A 22,486-nucleotide genomic window follows, 5' to 3' on the forward strand; every position below is an offset into this window, starting at 1 on the left:
GATAATTAATAAATAAGTTTATTAAAAAATCGAGAAATATTTGTTTGAATAAGATAGATTTATACAAATTCATTATTGTTTTAAAAATTAGTAAACATGGTTTTCTTTATCTGTAGATATTATAGCTAATAAAGATGCGTAAATTTTCTAGATCAGGCAACTAACATTTTAAGCATTGTCATAAAATTGTCATTTTTTGACTATTTTTCATTTGGAAGTATATTAAGTATTTAATATAAATACTTTTTTTTTGTTTTAATCAGTTATTATTAATTCTATTACATTTATTTTTTTGTTTTGTTTTTACTTTCCAATATTAAAGCTTCTGTACTAATAATATTAGCTTTGTTTGCGTAGGATATTTAGGACTAATCCTAAATTAGTCCAAGACTCATTTAAAGCGCATGTGCGGTTCTGAACCAGCTATGGATTATCGTTTACCACAAACAATAATATACCGTTGTCAAGTATGCAGTAAATGTTTAAAAATCGGAAAACCGCAAAAAATTATCACACATTTATAAAAGAGAAACATTGGTACAAAAAAGTGTAAAATGTAAAAAACTACTCATTTTCACATTCACAAAAGTTATTTTACAAATAATTTCGATTTAGTAATATATTAAATAAATCTCAATAATAAAATAGACAGTAAAGCACCAAAACACGAGAGTAACAAAGACAAAACCGCTTTCGTCAACTGCGCAAGTCTAGAACTAAAAATCTTTGATCGAATGAACATGAAGATCGTTTGGACTGGTTCTGAACTGATCCGGTATCTAGGTTATATTCTCGACCGTGAACGACGGCCTGTAACTAAAAGTTCAGGTTTTTTTCTCATATGTACTGTGCATGCAATTAATGCCAGAACAAGCTCATCGATCGCTATCGTGAACAAAGCTTTTGATTCCCTATCTGTATACCTATGACTAAACGTAATTATCATAGTAAGATATTATTTTATTTATCTGTTTAAGGTTTGAGTATAATTGTACAAGTACAAGTATAGAGTTAAGAAGATAAAGTCAGGTTAGGTCAGGTCAGATCAGGTCGGGTCGGGTCGGGTCAAGTCGGGTCGGGTCGGGTCGGGTCGGGTCGGGTCGGGTCGGGTCGGGTCGAGTCGAGTCGAGTCGAGTCGGGTCGGGTCGGGTATTAGAGAGGGGTATTGAAAATGAAGAAATATAAGCAAAAACTTATAAGTGTGCAGAGGAAACTCCTTCGGCCCACATCTTGACTACGCACTCGCGAAGGGTAAGATAGCCACGGGAATGCTGAGATCTCTCGTATGTCGGCGGAGCGCGTTGTCAATTGACAACAAGCTCTTGTTGTACAAATCAGTGATCCGACCTACCATGACTTATGCTTCTGTGGCTTGGGCGTTCGCGCCCTGTAAGACTCGGATGCATAAGTTACAAACTTTCCAAAACAAATTTCTCCGTCAAGCATTCAACGCCCCGTGGTTTGTTCGCAACAACCAATTGCACCGAGAGGCGAAGATGCCGACGATGGAGGAATTCTTCCGTGAGACCGCCGAGCGAGCCTTTTCGAAGGCGGAAGCCCACCCGAACCCCCTGGTGCGAGAGGCCGTTGACTACGACGAAAACGGTCCGTCCAGATGCAAGAGGCCAAGGATGGCTCTCTTGTGATCGAAAAATGCCTTCTCACTCAGATCTTCCGAATCTGGTAAGCATCAAATGTCATTGCCACATTTATCTGTCGCAGCTCTTTTCAGATTCCATCAAATGGATCACTTCGGGGGAATCCCCGGAGCGCCCTCTTCTTTTCTTCTGGCGCCATGCAAACCGGCATGGCTACCCAGCGTGCGTTCAGGTATGAAGGACCAATGGTTCCGATCCCTAAGGTGACGCGAGGGGTTTTAGTGGGTATTGTCGGCTTGCACATTTACCGACCGAGTCCCACATAACCAGACCTAGTCTGGTATGCGTAAAAGCATTTCCCCTCAGATAATAGCAGAGGTCGCTTCTGGCTTCTATCGCCTTTCAAATTAAAGACAGTAGGAAGGTACTTGATAGAACAGGCAACAAGCATAAAGTGATAGAGCAATCTATCACGGCATGGCAAGCCAGATGGGACAACAGTTCCAAAAGAAAATGGACGCATCGCATCGTCTTATCTCGAACATAAGTCGGTAGATGGAAAGGAGAAAACCTGTGAGACAGGTAAATTACTACCTAATACAGTTTTTAATAGGACATAAGGCTTTTCTGTCATATCTACACCGTATGCATCGAGCAGATGATGACCGCTGTGTATACTGCAACGAGGAAGATACAGCCGAACATGTGTTTTTCGAAAACATGTGTTTTATCAACGCGATGCCATTCGATAGAAGTGGGAATTACAAATAAGTAATAAACTTATACATGATAATCTAGTTGAAAAAATGCTCGAGAACAATGAGCATTGGAGAACAGTACAGAAATTTACAGAGGAGATTTATAAAACTAAGAAAATGGGGGAAGAAGGAAGAAATCAATGTTCGAAAAGCTCTGATTCTTCGTAAACGAAAAGACGTAGAAAAATGCCCGCTGAGGGACCTAGATCATCTGCCGTAGGAGGCGGCCAGAAGATGTCTTGGGAACCAGCGTGCACGATCTAAGAACGGAGGCGCTAATTCCTGGAGAAAAAGAATAAGCTTTCACTCCTGACGGTATGGTCAGGTCAGGTCAGGTCAAGTGGCTGAGATGGGTGGCTTAGATTCTATACATTAGATATACCTTTTTCATTGCCTAGTATGGTTGAAAGTGTATTTTGGACATTTAAAAAAACCATACAAATCTTAAGAATGCATCAAGTTCAAGAAAATCTAAGAATGCTTCTCCTGTAGAAATGTCATAAAAAGATATTGGAAGATTAGAAATAATAGTTGTCTGAGATAGTTCAAGCATTAATAATTTTAAAATAGCAAACACATTATATCTTTGATCAAGTTTTGGGTATGGGAAAAAATTGACAAAAACACATTTTCTGAGCACAGAAGCTCGCCGGAAAAACGAAAACTGAACAATGTAAGGAGCTGTTTTAGCGCAATTCTTTAGATTTTATACGACAATTTAAAAAAAGTAAATTTTAGTCTATTTTCCAATTTAAGAAAAAAATACACTGGAAAAAATATAACGAAAATTTTCAAGATATCACAGCTCTAAAAAACTTGGTTTAAAAAGTTACCAGAATTGACCCACATGGATGGGATTCCAAACCCCGATTAACCAAGTGTATGTAATAAAAAGGTAGTTATAGTAAAAAGTAATCAAAAAATTGTTTTGCTAAATTATTGTTTTCTATGTGAGGCCATAAATTAATCATTCCACTCTTGTATATAGTTTTATAAATCGAATTTATAACAAACATTTAGGGTAGATATCTACTATAAAAGATTTGTTTATTATAATAAATTGTTAGTTAATTTCTTTGAGGAAAGTACTATTGATCTATTTATTTTTTATAATTATTAATAATAACTATTAGTGTACCTATTAATAGCGCAAAGTTGTACCTTTGTCGATTGAAGCATTTTCTCAAAATCGACAATATAAATTTGCGCTCGCAACACACATACACAAAACTTTTTCTGAATCTCCAAGTATTAACAATATACCATAATATTCAGAACAAAACCATGTAACAATTTATTAAAATTGGCAATTATTTATTTTCTGTTTACTCGTTGTTACTAGTAACTATAGCTAGTTACAAAAATCACTGGACATTTGATTTCAAAAAAAAAAAATAATAATAATAATAAAAAATAAACAAAATGGGAGAACAAGCGTTTTTTTCAGTTATGTCGCTTTAAAGCGACAAAGTGACAGTTTTGGAGAAACGTCAACCTTACGTTGCTAATATAGACATTATAATATGTAATAATTATAAATGACAGCACAACAACTTATACTTATTTTAAGAAATCCGCGTCTTAATTATGCACCCAAATATAATACTAAATATTAAACTAAAAAGGATGTACAAACGAGAGAATGTTATAAATATTTTTTAAATTTCTAATTTAAGAGTTCGTCGCTGCTCCTTTCAGATTCCATCAAATGGATAACTTCGGGGGAAAACCCGGAGCGCCGTCTTCTTTTTTTTCTAAGGCAACACGGCATGGCATGGCTGCCCAGGGTGCGTTCAGGAATGAAGAACCAATGGTTCCGATTCCTCAGGTGAAATTGAATTCGTATCAGAATATGTAGTATTGTTTGTAATGTAATAACTAAAAAAAATGAAATTAAGACATATAGAAGAAACACTAAAGAGAGTTAAGAATTTGATTAATCCGAGATGTTACTTTCCTGCTATTTCTTGATTTCTTTTGCGTCGCACTTTTACCGATGTAATTTGTTTTTGCTGTTTCATTTTAAATTTAATTTAAAAAGAGCTTCGATTGATAAAAAAAAATCTAGATTTGAGTGGTCGGTCATTAGATTTATTTTTTACTTAATGAAACAAATTTTATTTACTTTTAAATGTTAATTGTGGTTCTGAAAAGAACCGATTTCATTTTTTTCTTCTTTTTAAACGATGAAAGAAAAAACTTCTCTATTTTGAACTTGTGTATTTGGTGACGGCTTTGGTACCTTCAGAGACTGCGTGCTTTGCCAATTCACCAGGCAACAAGAGACGAACCGCTGTTTGAATTTCCCGGCTCGTAATCGTCGAACGCTTGTTGTAATGCGCAAGACGAGAAGCTTCAGCGGCGATCCGTTCAAAGATATCATTAACGAAACTGTTCATGATGCTCATCGCCTTGCTCGAAATACCGGTATCGGGGTGTACTTGCTTCAATACCTTATAAATATAGATTGCATAGCTTTCCTTCCTCCTGCGCTTCTTTTTCTTGTCGCTCTTCGAAATATTCTTTTGAGCTTTTCCAGCCTTTTTCGCTGCTTTACCGCTTGTCTTTGGTGGCATATTTTTTAATATTTCTAATCTTAATAAAGAAAAAAAAAACACGACACAAACGAACTGTAATACGCACAACGAACACAAAATATACCTGTCAACTTGAAAGTTCAAGCTAAAATCATGGTGCACTACTTGTTAAAAATGTTTTATATACGAATTTACTCCGAATCAAGACCCCACCTTTTAGTATAATCATCCAGTCAGAAATACGACTTCTCTATAAGTAACCGTATAAATACGAAGCCAGAAACGCAACTTTAGTCATTCGCAGTCGCAGTAGTAGCATACAAGTTATACGCGCAGCATATTCTTATAGTTTATTTTGACTTTTCCATAAACTACGAAAACCACCATCATATCAACATGTCTGGACGTGGAAAAGGAGGAAAGGTAAAAGGAAAAGCCAAGTCTCGTTCGAGCAGGGCCGGTCTTCAGTTTCCTGTTGGAAGAATACATCGTTTACTTCGTAAAGGTAATTACGCCGAACGAGTCGGTGCCGGTGCTCCAGTTTATTTGGCGGCTGTGATGGAATATCTTGCCGCTGAAGTTCTTGAATTGGCTGGAAATGCTGCTCGTGACAACAAAAAAACTCGTATTATTCCACGTCATCTTCAATTGGCCATCAGAAATGACGAAGAATTAAACAAGCTCCTTTCCGGTGTGACAATCGCTCAAGGTGGTGTTTTACCCAACATCCAGGCGGTCCTTTTGCCGAAAAAAACCGAAAAGAAACCATAAACAGCTAACTGTTGTCTCTCTAGTTGCTGTGAGAAGCAGCAAGCTACAAAAAAATAATAATATCGGCCCTTCTCAGGGCCATCATTTTTTTAACAAATAAAAAAAAGAATCACAAACTTTTTTTAAAGAGTAAATAAACATACCTACTTAAAGTTACATAAAACTTGGCAAAAATTTATTGCACGATTTAAAAAAAAAAGAGCACTCAAGATGTTTTATTTTCTTAATAGTTTAAAAGCAGGTAAATTTTTATTGCCTCTCCTAGACGGCGAGCTACACGCCGCGCCGGTGGGGGGCTAGCTAATCCATGTATATCGGTTAGGCTTTGATGTTTTCTTTCTTTAGTGGTAATTATTATTTATCTCTGAAAAGTCAAAATTCATCCCTTTAAGGAAAAGCATACGATTGATTAAACAACAAAGTCATAAAAACCACACAACTTTATTTGTTACATTTCCTAGAAATATAAAAACAGTTTGGAAATCAAACATTTATTATACTGGTGGTTTAACTGAGAGCCTTGTGATACGTACTTTTTTCATTTGTTTAGAAATATTTTTGTGGTTCTGAAAAGAACCGTTTTTTTTCGTCGAAAATTAAAATGCGATGAATAGTAGAGAGTAGATTGATGTAACTAACGATGAGGAAGAAACATAAAAACCAAACAATGCTGGTATACCGGTATTGTCGTCGCCTCGTAGTCTCATAGATAAAACATAGGTTATAAAAAAAACTTAACCGCCAAAACCGTAAAGTGTACGCCCTTGACGCTTCAAAGCGTAAACGACATCCATGGCGGTGACGGTTTTACGTTTTGCGTGTTCGGTGTAGGTGACGGCATCACGAATGACGTTTTCGAGGAATACCTTCAGGACACCTCTGGTTTCTTCGTAAATGAGACCGGAGATACGTTTCACTCCTCCACGACGTGCCAATCTTCTGATCGCGGGCTTCGTGATGCCCTGGATGTTATCACGTAAAACTTTACGATGACGTTTTGCTCCACCTTTTCCCAATCCCTTTCCACCTTTGCCACGACCGGTCATTTTGAATGATTATTGATTCAAATTAAGCTTTGTTTCACAAAAGAAAACGACACAGATTTGACTGCTTCGTCGAAAACAACTACCTGCTCGCCAGATTAGTCAACTCATTTTATAGTTTAGTTTCGCTCCGCCTCTTATGTTACTTTTTTGACCAATCAGATAACGCATAGTGTCACCCTAGTTAATAAAATACGGCGAAAAATTTTGTTGCAGGGTCATATGAACCGTCGCCGTTGTTAGTGACGTACGTAGGTGTTTATGTGTGTGTATGTGTAGTTGAGGGATAAAGAAGTAGTCAAAAAAATGGCCCGTACCAAACAAACTGCTCGTAAATCGACCGGTGGAAAAGCTCCACGAAAACAGCTTGCCACTAAGGCAGCAAGAAAAAGCGCACCCGCCACTGGAGGAGTGAAAAAACCTCATCGCTACAGGCCCGGTACAGTGGCACTGCGTGAAATTCGTCGTTATCAGAAAAGCACCGAACTGTTGATTCGTAAATTGCCCTTCCAACGCTTGGTCAGGGAAATAGCCCAGGATTTCAAGACCGATCTTCGTTTCCAAAGTTCTGCCGTTATGGCACTCCAAGAAGCGAGTGAAGCGTATCTTGTCGGACTTTTTGAAGATACAAATTTATGTGCCATCCATGCAAAACGCGTCACCATCATGCCTAAAGACATCCAACTGGCAAGACGTATTCGAGGAGAACGAGCTTAAAATGAAAAAATAAACAAAAAAAAAAACGGTTCTTTTCAGAACCACAAAATTGTTTACAAATGAAAATGTTTCGCAATATTGACAGTAATTAAAGTAATAGTACGCGGATCATAATGAATTTTAAACTCTGTCAAACAATAAAAACAATGATGCTTTTATTTATGATTGTTCGCTCTGGTTAAGGGTAGGTAAACAAATCGTTTTAATTGATCGGTACTTCAAGAACGGCGGCGGCATCAAAAGAATTTAATTTATTTAAGTAGGTACCATAAAAATGAGTAAAGTTAAATATCGAATAAAGTCATAAAAGTGGTTAGGTAGGTGAGGAGGGATAATGCGTTTTTAGCGCCGACACCCTACAGACATTATCGTTTGTTTGTTTGTATAAATTAATAATTATATTTCGATTTAGGTATATGCAGATAGGTGTGAAAACTTTTTTTTATTTGTATAGAAATTAATTTGTGGCCCTGAAAAGGGCCATTTATGTATGCCCTCGACGGCCTTAAACAGTCGATAATCCAGGACGTCACCACCATCATCATCATCATCATTATCATCATCATCGGTTCGTAGTCGACGACGACGAAGACGACGACAAATGAGATTATTGCCATAGCTCACTTCTTTCTTTTAGGAGAAGCAGGAGATTTCTTCGCTTTAGCAGATATAGCCTTGGCGCTTTTTGGTTTCGGTGCCTTAGGTTTCTTCGTTGGACCGGCCTTATTTGATTTCTTTGCTTTCGAAGGTGATTTCGGCTTTGATGAAGCTGTTGCCGCAACAGCTCTACCTGTAGAGGAAGCAGCGGTTGTTTTCTTCTCAGCGCCGACAGAAGCGGCCTTTTTTGCTTTCGCGACGGCTACGCTCTTCTTTTCGGCTGCGACTTTTTTCGCTTTTGGCGAAGATGGTTTCTTACCGGTTTTTGGTGCCGAAACGGCGGAACGTTTTCCAGTGTTTTTTTTAACTTTTGAAACTGCTGAGGATTTTTTCTTTCTTTCGCCAGTAGCAGCGGCTGCCGCGGCGGCAGCAGCTCTAGCAGCAGAAGCAGCAGCAGCAGCTCTGGCCTTTGCACCACCACCGGAGGCGGACGAGGAAGCAAGTTTAAACGATCCAGAAGCTCCCTTACCTTTCGTCTGAACCAAAGAACCAGAAGCGACGGCGCCTTTTAGATACTTCTTGATAAATGGTGCAACTTTCTCGGCATCTACCTTGTAATTGGCGGCGACGAATTTTTTTATAGCTTGAAGAGAAGAACCACCACGTTCCTTTAAACCCTTAATAGCGTTATTGACCATCTCGGAAGTGGGAGGATGAGAAGGTTTGGCTCTAGGATTTTTTGCTTTCTTCTCCTTTTTAGCATGATGATGAACTTGAGGTGAAGTCGTCGAAGCAGCAGCATTAGCCGATGCGGATTGATTTTCTACGTCTGCCATTTTTTTCTCGTATTCTCGTATTATTATTATGACAGCAGAATAGATATATACTTGATAGGTAGTATATAGTAGGTAAATATAAACCTAAACGAACCAACCAACACAATTCGAATACACGAGCGCTCAAACTAAAGATATTTTCGCGCCACGACTAAGTTTTTATTGCCTAGAAAATAAACCCGACCGTGGACTAAACAAACACCACGCTCGCCAACATTAAAATTATCGGGGCCTCACACTAGACTTTGGCGTGATGACATCGTTCCTTTTTGACGATCGTCAATGTTTTCGAGCCGACGACAAAACCAATTTTGAAAAAAAGATTTTTCCTATATATTCTGAAATTTATATCAACGAAACGACTATTCTCAGGACCTAGTGACGTCCTTACAGACGCTCGCCGTACCGACGACTTATTCGCGGTTAAAGAGAACATCAAACTGCGACGTCGTCGACAGATACTTACTGGGTAAACGTGAAAAGTTGGTCTTTGGTCTGTCGAAAGTCTAATCTATCCTCTACCGAATGCCAATAAGAATTTTTTTAAATACTTTTGTTTTTGTGCGGAAAAATTCTTTCAAAACAGTCGATGCACGAAACGAAACCAACTACGAAACCGGAACTTTTTGGAAGATGACGGGCCCCAGGAGTCATTAGGGTACATTGAATGCAAACATTAAAAAAAAAATAGTTGTTTATGTTTTCTAAAAGTTTTTTCTATACTTTGGTCTTGATAAAAACAACGAAATCTCAAAAAACATTCGAAGATGCAAACGTTTGATGTAAACTGTTGTATGATAGAAAATGTCACAATAAAAACGTTTATTTTATTAATATTTGTTGTTTTAGTATACTTATAACTTTACCGATGTTTCATTATTGTACAATACTCTATTTTATAAATAAAATGCATTTCTAAATAGAAACAAATTTGATTCGTTTCGTTGCAATGCGTTGTCATCTATACGTTCTAACTATTAGCAACATTCACTGAAAACTATTTTTAAACTTATCAATTTTGTATTTCAATTTCAATTTCAATAGTTAGTTCTATCCACCTACGTAATACAAATTCTGTCACTTTACACAAACACAAAAATGTGTTATAGTGAAGAATATGTAGGTAGTTAGTTACCAACCTATACACGTTAAAATATACTTTGGTTTTATTTGTTTGCATCTTACTGTTTTGTTTTTCTTTACCTAAAGTAAAAACCAAAATTCAACTTGGAACCAAAATTATTATAGAAAAGAACAACAACAACAACAACAACAACAACAACAACAACAACAACAACAACAACAACAGATGACAATGTAGTTTACTTCTTTCGTTTATATGAGATGCTTTTTTTCAAGTGACACTTCACAAATTGTAAATTCTACTAAAACAGATATACCTAATGTCTGTTTGTCTCTTTCTCTCTCTCTCTTGCACTCAGTAATAAATTGGTACTTTTTAATAAATTAATAATACCTAGATAATAGGAAACTCTTTCCTTCGATGTCGACAATGGCGCGCGCGTATAAAATAAAAATAATTATAACTTGGAAGATAATTTAAAAATTATCACTAAAATATTTTTATTTATTTGCCTACGCAATTAGATAGAAATTTGGTAGAAATCTATTTTTACTAATTTGGATGATTTTTGATATATGAACCGAATATTTGATTGCATGTTTCAACAATAACTAAGATTAAATTCTCGAAACGTTTTACGTGGCGTATCATAATCTATTTTGCATTTAGATTAAAAAAAAGTATGTAATGTTTTGGTTAAGCACAAACGTGTTTCTAACTGTTTTTTTTTGTGATTTGAAGTAAAAAAAGTCATATACAAAATGAAAATTTTAAATATGATAGAAAGACAGATTGATAGATTAAGTAGTTTAAGTTTACTAGATATAGATAGTTTAAGTTTAATCTGGTTTTTTTTAATTCTTAAGCACACAACGTCAAAGAAGTTAATTAAAATGTTGCCAAATGTTTATAAATATTAGATCATTTGTCTGCTGATCTACTTAATTCATAAACCGAGTAAGTATTGTAGACTTTATTGAATCAATAAAAAATTTACAACTTTTGATGAAACAAATATGTTTTTTATAAAAAATATTTATAGTGTTAATTTGAAGATATTTAAAAAAATAATATTTGTTACAAATTTTTATTTTATTAACAAAAATTGAAATAGTCATTACAGAACGCCACCGAGTTACTTTAAAATTGAAGAGGATAATTAATAAATAAGTTTATTAAAAAATCGAGAAATATTTGTTTGAATAAGATAGATTTATACAAATTCATTATTGTTTTAAAAATTAGTAAACATGGTTTTCTTTATCTGTAGATATTATAGCTAATAAAGATGCGTAAATTTTCTAGATCAGGCAACTAACATTTTAAGCATTGTCATAAAATTGTCATTTTTTGACTATTTTTCATTTGGAAGTATATTAAGTATTTAATATAAATACTTTTTTTTTGTTTTAATCAGTTATTATTAATTCTATTACATTTATTTTTTTGTTTTGTTTTTACTTTCCAATATTAAAGCTTCTGTACTAATAATATTAGCTTTGTTTGCGTAGGATATTTAGGACTAATCCTAAATTAGTCCAAGACTCATTTAAAGCGCATGTGCGGTTCTGAACCAGCTATGGATTATCGTTTACCACAAACAATAATATACCGTTGTCAAGTATGTAGTAAATGTTTAAAAATCGGAAAACCGCAAAAAATTATCACACATTTATAAAAGAGAAACATTGGTACAAAAAAGTGTAAAATGTAAAAAACTACTCATTTTCACATTCACAAAAGTTATTTTACAAATAATTTCGATTTAGTAATATATTAAATAAATCTCAATAATAAAATAGACAGTAAAGCACCAAAACACGAGAGTAACAAAGACAAAACCGCTTTCGTCAACTGCGCAAGTCTAGAACTAAAAATCTTTGATCGAATGAACATGAAGATCGTTTGGACTGGTTCTGAACTGATCCGGTATCTAGGTTATATTCTCGACCGTGAACGACGGCCTGTAACTAAAAGTTCAGGTTTTTTTCTCATATGTACTGTGCATGCAATTAATGCCAGAACAAGCTCATCGATCGCTATCGTGAACAAAGCTTTTGATTCCCTATCTGTATACCTATGACTAAACGTAATTATCATAGTAAGATATTATTTTATTTATCTGTTTAAGGTTTGAGTATAATTGTACAAGTACAAGTATAGAGTTAAGAAGATAAAGTCAGGTTAGGTCAGGTCAGATCAGGTCGGGTCGGGTCGGGTCAAGTCGGGTCGGGTCGGGTCGGGTCGGGTCGGGTCGGGTCGGGTCGGGTCGGGTCGGGTCGAGTCGAGTCGAGTCGAGTCGGGTCGGGTCGGGTATTAGAGAGGGGTATTGAAAATGAAGAAATATAAGCAAAAACTTATAAGTGTGCAGAGGAAACTCCTTCGGCCCACATCTTGACTACGCACTCGCGAAGGGTAAGATAGCCACGGGAATGCTGAGATCTCTCGTATGTCGGCGGAGCGCGTTGTCAATTGACAACAAGCTCTTGTTGTACAAATCAGTGATCCGACCTACCATGACTTATGCTTCTGTGGCTTGGGCGTTCGCGCCCTGTAAGACTCGGATGCATAAGTTACAAACTTTCCAAAACAAATTTCTCCGTCAAGCATTCAACGCCCCGTGGTTTGTTCGCAACAACCAATTGCACCGAGAGGCGAAGATGCCGACGATGGAGGAATTCTTCCGTGAGACCGCCGAGCGAGCCTTTTCGAAGGCGGAAGCCCACCCGAACCCCCTGGTGCGAGAGGCCGTTGACTACGACGAAAACGGTCCGTCCAGATGCAAGAGGCCAAGGATGGCTCTCTTGTGATCGAAAAATGCCTTCTCACTCAGATCTTCCGAATCTGGTAAGCATCAAATGTCATTGCCACATTTATCTGTCGCAGCTCTTTTCAGATTCCATCAAATGGATCACTTCGGGGGAATCCCCGGAGCGCCCTCTTCTTTTCTTCTGGCGCCATGCAAACCGGCATGGCTACCCAGCGTGCGTTCAGGTATGAAGGACCAATGGTTCCGATCCCTAAGGTGACGCGAGGGGTTTTAGTGGGTATTGTCGGCTTGCACATTTACCGACCGAGTCCCACATAACCAGACCTAGTCTGGTATGCGTAAAAGCATTTCCCCTCAGATAATAGCAGAGGTCGCTTCTGGCTTCTATCGCCTTTCAAATTAAAGACAGTAGGAAGGTACTTGATAGAACAGGCAACAAGCATAAAGTGATAGAGCAATCTATCACGGCATGGCAAGCCAGATGGGACAACAGTTCCAAAAGAAAATGGACGCATCGCATCGTCTTATCTCGAACATAAGTCGGTAGATGGAAAGGAGAAAACCTGTGAGACAGGTAAATTACTACCTAATACAGTTTTTAATAGGACATAAGGCTTTTCTGTCATATCTACACCGTATGCATCGAGCAGATGATGACCGCTGTGTATACTGCAACGAGGAAGATACAGCCGAACATGTGTTTTTCGAAAACATGTGTTTTATCAACGCGATGCCATTCGATAGAAGTGGGAATTACAAATAAGTAATAAACTTATACATGATAATCTAGTTGAAAAAATGCTCGAGAACAATGAGCATTGGAGAACAGTACAGAAATTTACAGAGGAGATTTATAAAACTAAGAAAATGGGGGAAGAAGGAAGAAATCAATGTTCGAAAAGCTCTGATTCTTCGTAAACGAAAAGACGTAGAAAAATGCCCGCTGAGGGACCTAGATCATCTGCCGTAGGAGGCGGCCAGAAGATGTCTTGGGAACCAGCGTGCACGATCTAAGAACGGAGGCGCTAATTCCTGGAGAAAAAGAATAAGCTTTCACTCCTGACGGTATGGTCAGGTCAGGTCAGGTCAAGTGGCTGAGATGGGTGGCTTAGATTCTATACATTAGATATACCTTTTTCATTGCCTAGTATGGTTGAAAGTGTATTTTGGACATTTAAAAAAACCATACAAATCTTAAGAATGCATCAAGTTCAAGAAAATCTAAGAATGCTTCTCCTGTAGAAATGTCATAAAAAGATATTGGAAGATTAGAAATAATAGTTGTCTGAGATAGTTCAAGCATTAATAATTTTAAAATAGCAAACACATTATATCTTTGATCAAGTTTTGGGTATGGGAAAAAATTGACAAAAACACATTTTCTGAGCACAGAAGCTCGCCGGAAAAACGAAAACTGAACAATGTAAGGAGCTGTTTTAGCGCAATTCTTTAGATTTTATACGACAATTTAAAAAAAGTAAATTTTAGTCTATTTTCCAATTTAAGAAAAAAATACACTGGAAAAAATATAACGAAAATTTTCAAGATATCACAGCTCTAAAAAACTTGGTTTAAAAAGTTACCAGAATTGACCCACATGGATGGGATTCCAAACCCCGATTAACCAAGTGTATGTAATAAAAAGGTAGTTATAGTAAAAAGTAATCAAAAAATTGTTTTGCTAAATTATTGTTTTCTATGTGAGGCCATAAATTAATCATTCCACTCTTGTATATAGTTTTATAAATCGAATTTATAACAAACATTTAGGGTAGATATCTACTATAAAAGATTTGTTTATTATAATAAATTGTTAGTTAATTTCTTTGAGGAAAGTACTATTGATCTATTTATTTTTTATAATTATTAATAATAACTATTAGTGTACCTATTAATAGCGCAAAGTTGTACCTTTGTCGATTGAAGCATTTTCTCAAAATCGACAATATAAATTTGCGCTCGCAACACACATACACAAAACTTTTTCTGAATCTCCAAGTATTAACAATATACCATAATATTCAGAACAAAACCATGTAACAATTTATTAAAATTGGCAATTATTTATTTTCTGTTTACTCGTTGTTACTAGTAACTATAGCTAGTTACAAAAATCACTGGACATTTGATTTCAAAAAAAAAAAAATAATAATAATAATAAAAAATAAACAAAATGGGAGAACAAGCGTTTTTTTCAGTTATGTCGCTTTAAAGCGACAAAGTGACAGTTTTGGAGAAACGTCAACCTTACGTTGCTAATATAGACATTATAATATGTAATAATTATAAATGACAGCACAACAACTTATACTTATTTTAAGAAATCCGCGTCTTAATTATGCACCCAAATATAATACTAAATATTAAACTAAAAAGGATGTACAAACGAGAGAATGTTATAAATATTTTTTAAATTTCTAATTTAAGAGTTCGTCGCTGCTCCTTTCAGATTCCATCAAATGGATAACTTCGGGGGAAAACCCGGAGCGCCGTCTTCTTTTTTTTCTAAGGCAACACGGCATGGCATGGCTGCCCAGGGTGCGTTCAGGAATGAAGAACCAATGGTTCCGATTCCTCAGGTGAAATTGAATTCGTATCAGAATATGTAGTATTGTTTGTAATGTAATAACTAAAAAAAATGAAATTAAGACATATAGAAGAAACACTAAAGAGAGTTAAGAATTTGATTAATCCGAGATGTTACTTTCCTGCTATTTCTTGATTTCTTTTGCGTCGCACTTTTACCGATGTAATTTGTTTTTGCTGTTTCATTTTAAATTTAATTTAAAAAGAGCTTCGATTGATAAAAAAAAATCTAGATTTGAGTGGTCGGTCATTAGATTTATTTTTTACTTAATGAAACAAATTTTATTTACTTTTAAATGTTAATTGTGGTTCTGAAAAGAACCGATTTCATTTTTTTCTTCTTTTTAAACGATGAAAGAAAAAACTTCTCTATTTTGAACTTGTGTATTTGGTGACGGCTTTGGTACCTTCAGAGACTGCGTGCTTTGCCAATTCACCAGGCAACAAGAGACGAACCGCTGTTTGAATTTCCCGGCTCGTAATCGTCGAACGCTTGTTGTAATGCGCAAGACGAGAAGCTTCAGCGGCGATCCGTTCAAAGATATCATTAACGAAACTGTTCATGATGCTCATCGCCTTGCTCGAAATACCGGTATCGGGGTGTACTTGCTTCAATACCTTATAAATATAGATTGCATAGCTTTCCTTCCTCCTGCGCTTCTTTTTCTTGTCGCTCTTCGAAATATTCTTTTGAGCTTTTCCAGCCTTTTTCGCTGCTTTACCGCTTGTCTTTGGTGGCATATTTTTTAATATTTCTAATCTTAATAAAGAAAAAAAAAACACGACACAAACGAACTGTAATACGCACAACGAACACAAAATATACCTGTCAACTTGAAAGTTCAAGCTAAAATCATGGTGCACTAATTCAATTCAATTCAAAATACGTTTATTCAAAATAATTACATTTCAAAAGGGATTTTGATAAATATATACAAGATATTTACAACTTAATCTACGAGTCCGGACTGTTTTAGGCTTTTGGCCTCTTCAGTCAAGGAAATGGATGAATGTTGTGTGGGAGTGTGTGTGTCGTCGGGTGGTGAGTGAAAGAGTGAGAAGTTTGGGGCTCGTAGGAAGCTGTGGATGTGGATGTCGTCGTGGGTGTCTTGTCGGTGTCGTCAGTGGCGTCTCATTGTGAGGGGCGTCTCTTCAACGAGAAGTTGAAGATTGTCGGGCAGGTCGGGGTACAGCGCTGAGAGAAGCGCCGTGGGTGGATGGGGCAGTTTTCTTCTGGGGATCCGGGGGACTCGGTTGCGAAGAGTGTTGTCGCGTGTGAGAAACTTATGTGAAGTGTTGAGTGTGTTTTGGGCAATTGTGTTGTTGTTGTTGAGTGTGCGTTTGATGTAGTTTTGTTGGAGTTTGTGAAGACGGTCTGTGATGGGGGTGGTGTTTGTGTCCTGGTGGAGGGAATTGCTGGCGTGGAAGCGGTCGAGGCGGTGAATTCGGCGAAGGATTTGTCGTTCGCATGTGGCAATGCGATGTGTCTTGGTGTGTGGGAGAGATGCGTAGATGGGGGCTCGGTACTCGATGACGGGTCGGATGAATGTGTTGTAGGTGTGGAGAAGAGTGCGGGAATGGCACCCTTGGAAGTTTCCCATGAGATGGCGGAGGAGGTTGGATCGGTTGCGGACTTTCTTGAGCGTGTTCTGGAGGTCGGTGTCGAGTGAGCATGTGTGTGTGTAGGTGATTCCTAGGTACCTTGTGGATGGCACAAGGTCGATGGGTGTGTTGTCGAGTGTGATGGTGATGTCGCGTGGGTCGAATTTCTTGTTTCGTGTGAGGTTGGGGTGTTTGAAGAGGATGGCGGTGGATTTTGTGGGGTTGATCTTCACTCTCCACTTGCGAGTCCATGTGGAGATCTGGTTGAGGAGGGGCTGCAGGGTCCTGGAGGCTGAGGCGGCGGTGGTCCGGGATGTCCAGAGGGCGGTGTCGTCGGCGAAGAAGCGGGTTTTGGTCTGGTGAAGATCTGAAACAGGAAAATCAGAACTGTAAAAAATGTAAAGAATGGGCGACAGAACGGAGCCTTGAGGGACCCCGGAGAGAAGGGGGACGGGATAAGAAAAGGAATTTTGGACTTTGACTTTGCAGGAGCGGTTTGAGAGAAAAGAGTCGATTAATTTGATGAAGTTGAGGTTGATGTTGTGGGAAAGAAATTTTTGGATGAGACCATCGTGCCAAACACGGTCAAATGCACGTTCGACGTCCAAGAAGACGGCTAGTGTGCACTGGCCGAGATTGGCACTCCGGGTTGAGTCGGTGAAGAGTTCGAAAGTGGGGTCGGAAGTGGAGCGATGGGGGCGAAAACCGAATTGTTCAGGGGGCAGTAGGTTGTTTTCTTCGAGAGTGTGTCGGAGACGAGAGGCAAGAATTGTTTCGAAGATTTTTCCCAGAATGTTGAGGAGAGAGATGGGACGATAAGAAAGTGGGTTGTTGGGGTCTTTGTTGGGCTTGGGAATCATGATGGTGGTGGCTTCTTTCCATGGGGTTGGAAAGTGACCGGAATTGAAGCAAGAATTGTAAATTGTGGTGATGGATGTGATGGCTGTGTCAGGGAGATGTTTGAGAAGAATGGGTTTGATCTGGTCTGGTCCTGGGGCTTTCGAGTTCTTCAGCCGGATAATGAGGGCTTTGATCTCGTCGTCGGTGGTTGGAGCGGTCAAGTCCGGGTTGTCGGGTGGAAAGTCTGGGTCGGGGTCTGGGTCGAGGTCAGCGTCGTAGTCAAGTCGGGGGAGGTTTTGCCTGAAACGGAGAGTGTTGTTAGTGACTGTGTTAAAAAAGTGTTGGTTGAAATGTGGGTCATTGGGGACTTGGTGGATGTTTTGGAGGGTAGCAGCAAAACAATTTGCTTTGTCTTGTGGGGTGTTAAAAATGGTGTTGTTGACTGACAAATGGTGGATGGGGTGAGATTTTCGGCCTGTGAGTGAATTGAATTTGTCCCAAAACTTTTTACCGTCTCGGTAATCGAGGGAGCTACAACTGTTTGACCAGTGGGCAAGACGAAATTGGTTGATGTCACGTCTTATTTGTGCATTGAGACGGTTAAAGACAGTTTTGAGGACTGGAGATCTGGTTTGCACGAATTCGCGATAAATTCGGCGTTTGACTCGGATGAGGGCAAGGATTTGAGGGGGCAATGGTTTGCGATTTGTTGGAATGTGTTTGATGGGTACAAAAAGTGTTTGAGCTTGTTTGATGAGTTGTGTTAGTTGTGTTACTTGTGTGTCAATGGTGTTGGGGTCAAGTGTGTCGTCAATGTGTGGGAGGTTGTTTGTGATGTAATTTTGAAAGTCGGTCCAGTTTGTGTTGTTGAAATCGAAAATGGGGATGTGCGTGGGTCGCGGTTGGGGGCCTTGAAGTGTGAAGTTTGAGACAAGAGGGAGATGATCGGAGGTGACTGTGGTGCCAATGAAAGAGTCTGTGTTTGTGATGTGTGTGAGATTATCGGTCACAATGATGTGGTCTACGATCGATGTGCCAACGTGATTGATGAGTGTGGGAAATTGATTTCGAAGACGACAAAGAGGAAGAGTGTTGAGAGAGCGTGTGAGGTGTCTGCCGTTTGTGTTTGAAATTGTGTCACCAAAATCGGTGTGTCGAGCGTTGAAGTCTCCGAGAATGACTGCGTGTCTGAATGTGGAAGTGTAATCGAGGAGTTGGGTACTGACGGTTTCGAGAGGAGGATTGTAATAACAAATAAACAGAATGTTTAAATTGTTAATGTGAATGGTGGCTGCAACGGCTTGAAGGTGGTCAAGATGAGGGGGTAAGATGTGTTGAGATGAAGCGAGTGAAGTTGAGACAAGAAGTGTGACGCCGTGTTTGGCTCGGGTTGTGGGGCTGGGTTTGTTGTAGGAGTGGAAGCCTGTGATGTTTACGGGTCGTTTGGATTGTGTCTCTGTGATTGCTGCGATGTGAATTTGGTCGATGTGTAGAAAATGTCTCAAGGAGGCAAATTTACGAGAAATCCCTCCCGTATTGACTGTGGCGAAATTCAGAGAAGCCATTTTTGAAACGGGGGCCAGAAGGATTCACCGAAATGGTGGATTTATCCAAAAGTGAAGTGAATTTTGTTTGATGAGTGTGAGATTTTTAGATCGCGTCGGAGACAAGCGCGAGCGGAATGTTCGAGAACAGATTGGATTTTCTGTTTCTCGAACGGAAAAAGGTCAAAAAGGGTTTTTGTGATGAAGCGTAGGAATTGACGGGCAGAAACGAAGGGTTCGCGCTCGTCGGAGTCGTCGTCAGAATTTTCGGGATCGAATTCCTTGTCAACGATTTTGATGGGAACGACGGGGGTTTCTGGGGTCATTTGGGAGGGTTTGATAAATTGGGGGCAATCTCGGGACCAAGCGGGGTGATTCCCCTGGCATTTGGGGCATTTGGGGTTTGAAACTGCGGAAGGGCACGGTTTTGACCGATGATTGTCGGGGCAAGTGGGGCAGATGGGCTTGTTGGGGCATTGGGAAAAAGAATGGCCAAATGTGAAGCACTTGGCGCACTGGAGAGGGGCTGGTTTTGGGGGGTGCGACGGCTCGCAGGGGTGAACGTGGCCGAAAAGTGAAAGGCCATTTGACAGGAGTGTGTCGATCGCCGTTTTGTCCGGTGTCACGATACGCATGAGAGGAGTTGGTTTGTTGGTTTTGGCGGAAATGATGCGCCAAACTTTTTGAATGTGGAAATTATTCAGGGCTGAAATGACGTCTTGGGGTTCGATGTCAGAGCTGACGTCTCTGACAACGATGGAAAAAGTGATGGGTTTGGGTTCGATTTGGGGTAGGAGGCGTGTGGGGTTTAAGAGTTTGAACTGGATTTTCGAGCCAGGGAAGCCAGCTTGAAGCGTTGAAATTTGGTTAGGGGTAAGTTGCCTGGAAAGAACAAGAAGAGCGGATTTGTTGTAATTGACTTTTAGAGAGTCAATTTGGTGGAGGCCGAGTGAAATGAGGTGAGAGTAAAAGCTTTTTTGAGTGGCGAGTGGGGCAGGGATGTTTTGGATTGAGTAGCGAAATGAGAGTTTTTTTGAAGTGGTAGTTGAAGACGATTTTTCCGAAGTGGTAGACGAAAAGGATGCTGATGTTTCGGAGTTTGATGGTGAGGGTGTGCGTGAACGTTGTTGGGTGTGTTTTGTGGATTTTAATGTAGTGGCGTGAGTTTGTGGGGGTGGCAAAATTTTTTTGTCCATAAGGGACGGAATGGGTTTGTTTTGGGGAAGCGTTTTTGGAGAGTTTGCAGAAGACGGAAGTGAAGTGGGTAGGTTGAGGGGTTTTTTTGGTGAGTGTTTCACCGGGCCCTTGGAGCGGAGCCGACGCTCGTTCTCCATTGTGGAAACTTTTGCAATTTATCACTTTGGATTTCACTGTCACTTCACTTAGCAAACAATCGAGTGGCTGAGCGATCAGAGTCAGCGCAGAGACTCGATGTGTTCACCTCGAGAACGCGAAAGGAACTGGTGCACTACTTGTTAAAAATGTTTTATATACGAATTTACTCCGAATCAAGACCCCACCTTTTAGTATAATCATCCAGTCAGAAATACGACTTCTCTATAAGTAACCGTATAAATACGAAGCCAGAAACGCAACTTTAGTCATTCGCAGTCGCAGTAGTAGCATACAAGTTATACGCGCAGCATATTCTTATAGTTTATTTTGACTTTTCCATAAACTACGAAAACCACCATCATATCAACATGTCTGGACGTGGAAAAGGAGGAAAGGTAAAAGGAAAAGCCAAGTCTCGTTCGAGCAGGGCCGGTCTTCAGTTTCCTGTTGGAAGAATACATCGTTTACTTCGTAAAGGTAATTACGCCGAACGAGTCGGTGCCGGTGCTCCAGTTTATTTGGCGGCTGTGATGGAATATCTTGCCGCTGAAGTTCTTGAATTGGCTGGAAATGCTGCTCGTGACAACAAAAAAACTCGTATTATTCCACGTCATCTTCAATTGGCCATCAGAAATGACGAAGAATTAAACAAGCTCCTTTCCGGTGTGACAATCGCTCAAGGTGGTGTTTTACCCAACATCCAGGCGGTCCTTTTGCCGAAAAAAACCGAAAAGAAACCATAAACAGCTAACTGTTGTCTCTCTAGTTGCTGTGAGAAGCAGCAAGCTACAAAAAAATAATAATATCGGCCCTTCTCAGGGCCATCATTTTTTTAACAAATAAAAAAAAGAATCACAAACTTTTTTTAAAGAGTAAATAAACATACCTACTTAAAGTTACATAAAACTTGGCAAAAATTTATTGCACGATTTAAAAAAAAAAGAGCACTCAAGATGTTTTATTTTCTTAATAGTTTAAAAGCAGGTAAATTTTTATTGCCTCTCCTAGACGGCGAGCTACACGCCGCGCCGGTGGGGGGCTAGCTAATCCATGTATATCGGTTAGGCTTTGATGTTTTCTTTCTTTAGTGGTAATTATTATTTATCTCTGAAAAGTCAAAATTCATCCCTTTAAGGAAAAGCATACGATTGATTAAACAACAAAGTCATAAAAACCACACAACTTTATTTGTTACATTTCCTAGAAATATAAAAACAGTTTGGAAATCAAACATTTATTATACTGGTGGTTTAACTGAGAGCCTTGTGATACGTACTTTTTTCATTTGTTTAGAAATATTTTTGTGGTTCTGAAAAGAACCGTTTTTTTTCGTCGAAAATTAAAATGCGATGAATAGTAGAGAGTAGATTGATGTAACTAACGATGAGGAAGAAACATAAAAACCAAACAATGCTGGTATACCGGTATTGTCGTCGCCTCGTAGTCTCATAGATAAAACATAGGTTATAAAAAAAACTTAACCGCCAAAACCGTAAAGTGTACGCCCTTGACGCTTCAAAGCGTAAACGACATCCATGGCGGTGACGGTTTTACGTTTTGCGTGTTCGGTGTAGGTGACGGCATCACGAATGACGTTTTCGAGGAATACCTTCAGGACACCTCTGGTTTCTTCGTAAATGAGACCGGAGATACGTTTCACTCCTCCACGACGTGCCAATCTTCTGATCGCGGGCTTCGTGATGCCCTGGATGTTATCACGTAAAACTTTACGATGACGTTTTGCTCCACCTTTTCCCAATCCCTTTCCACCTTTGCCACGACCGGTCATTTTGAATGATTATTGATTCAAATTAAGCTTTGTTTCACAAAAGAAAACGACACAGATTTGACTGCTTCGTCGAAAACAA

At 38.9% G+C, this 22,486-nt stretch overlaps 2 protein-coding genes across 2 annotated transcripts; both read right to left on the minus strand.

Annotated features, from left to right (window-relative positions):
- Positions 1-6,219: 6,219 nt before the first annotated feature.
- LOC135266940 (histone H4) lies at positions 6,220-6,790 on the minus strand. Its single transcript, XM_064358422.1, has one exon. The coding sequence runs from the start codon at positions 6,708-6,710 to the stop codon at positions 6,399-6,401; it is 312 nt and encodes a 103-aa protein (XP_064214492.1). The 5' UTR covers positions 6,711-6,790; the 3' UTR covers positions 6,220-6,398.
- Positions 6,791-21,916: 15,126 nt separating this feature from the next.
- LOC135266941 (histone H4) lies at positions 21,917-22,486 on the minus strand. The gene has a single exon (XM_064358423.1). It carries the CDS (start codon positions 22,405-22,407, stop codon positions 22,096-22,098), a length of 312 nt encoding a protein of 103 aa, XP_064214493.1. The 5' UTR covers positions 22,408-22,486; the 3' UTR covers positions 21,917-22,095.

The sequence above is a fragment of the Tribolium castaneum genome, chromosome 8 (genome assembly GCF_031307605.1).
Source record: "Tribolium castaneum strain GA2 chromosome 8, icTriCast1.1, whole genome shotgun sequence".
Taxonomy (NCBI): domain Eukaryota; kingdom Metazoa; phylum Arthropoda; class Insecta; order Coleoptera; family Tenebrionidae; genus Tribolium; species Tribolium castaneum.

What these genes read in the sequence shown, in the direction of transcription:
- LOC135266940 (XM_064358422.1), bottom strand. Translation starts at nt 6,710, where the DNA reads ATGACCGGTCGTGGCAAAGGTGGAAAGGGATTGGGAAAAGGTGGAGCA.
- LOC135266941 (XM_064358423.1), bottom strand. Translation starts at nt 22,407, where the DNA reads ATGACCGGTCGTGGCAAAGGTGGAAAGGGATTGGGAAAAGGTGGAGCA.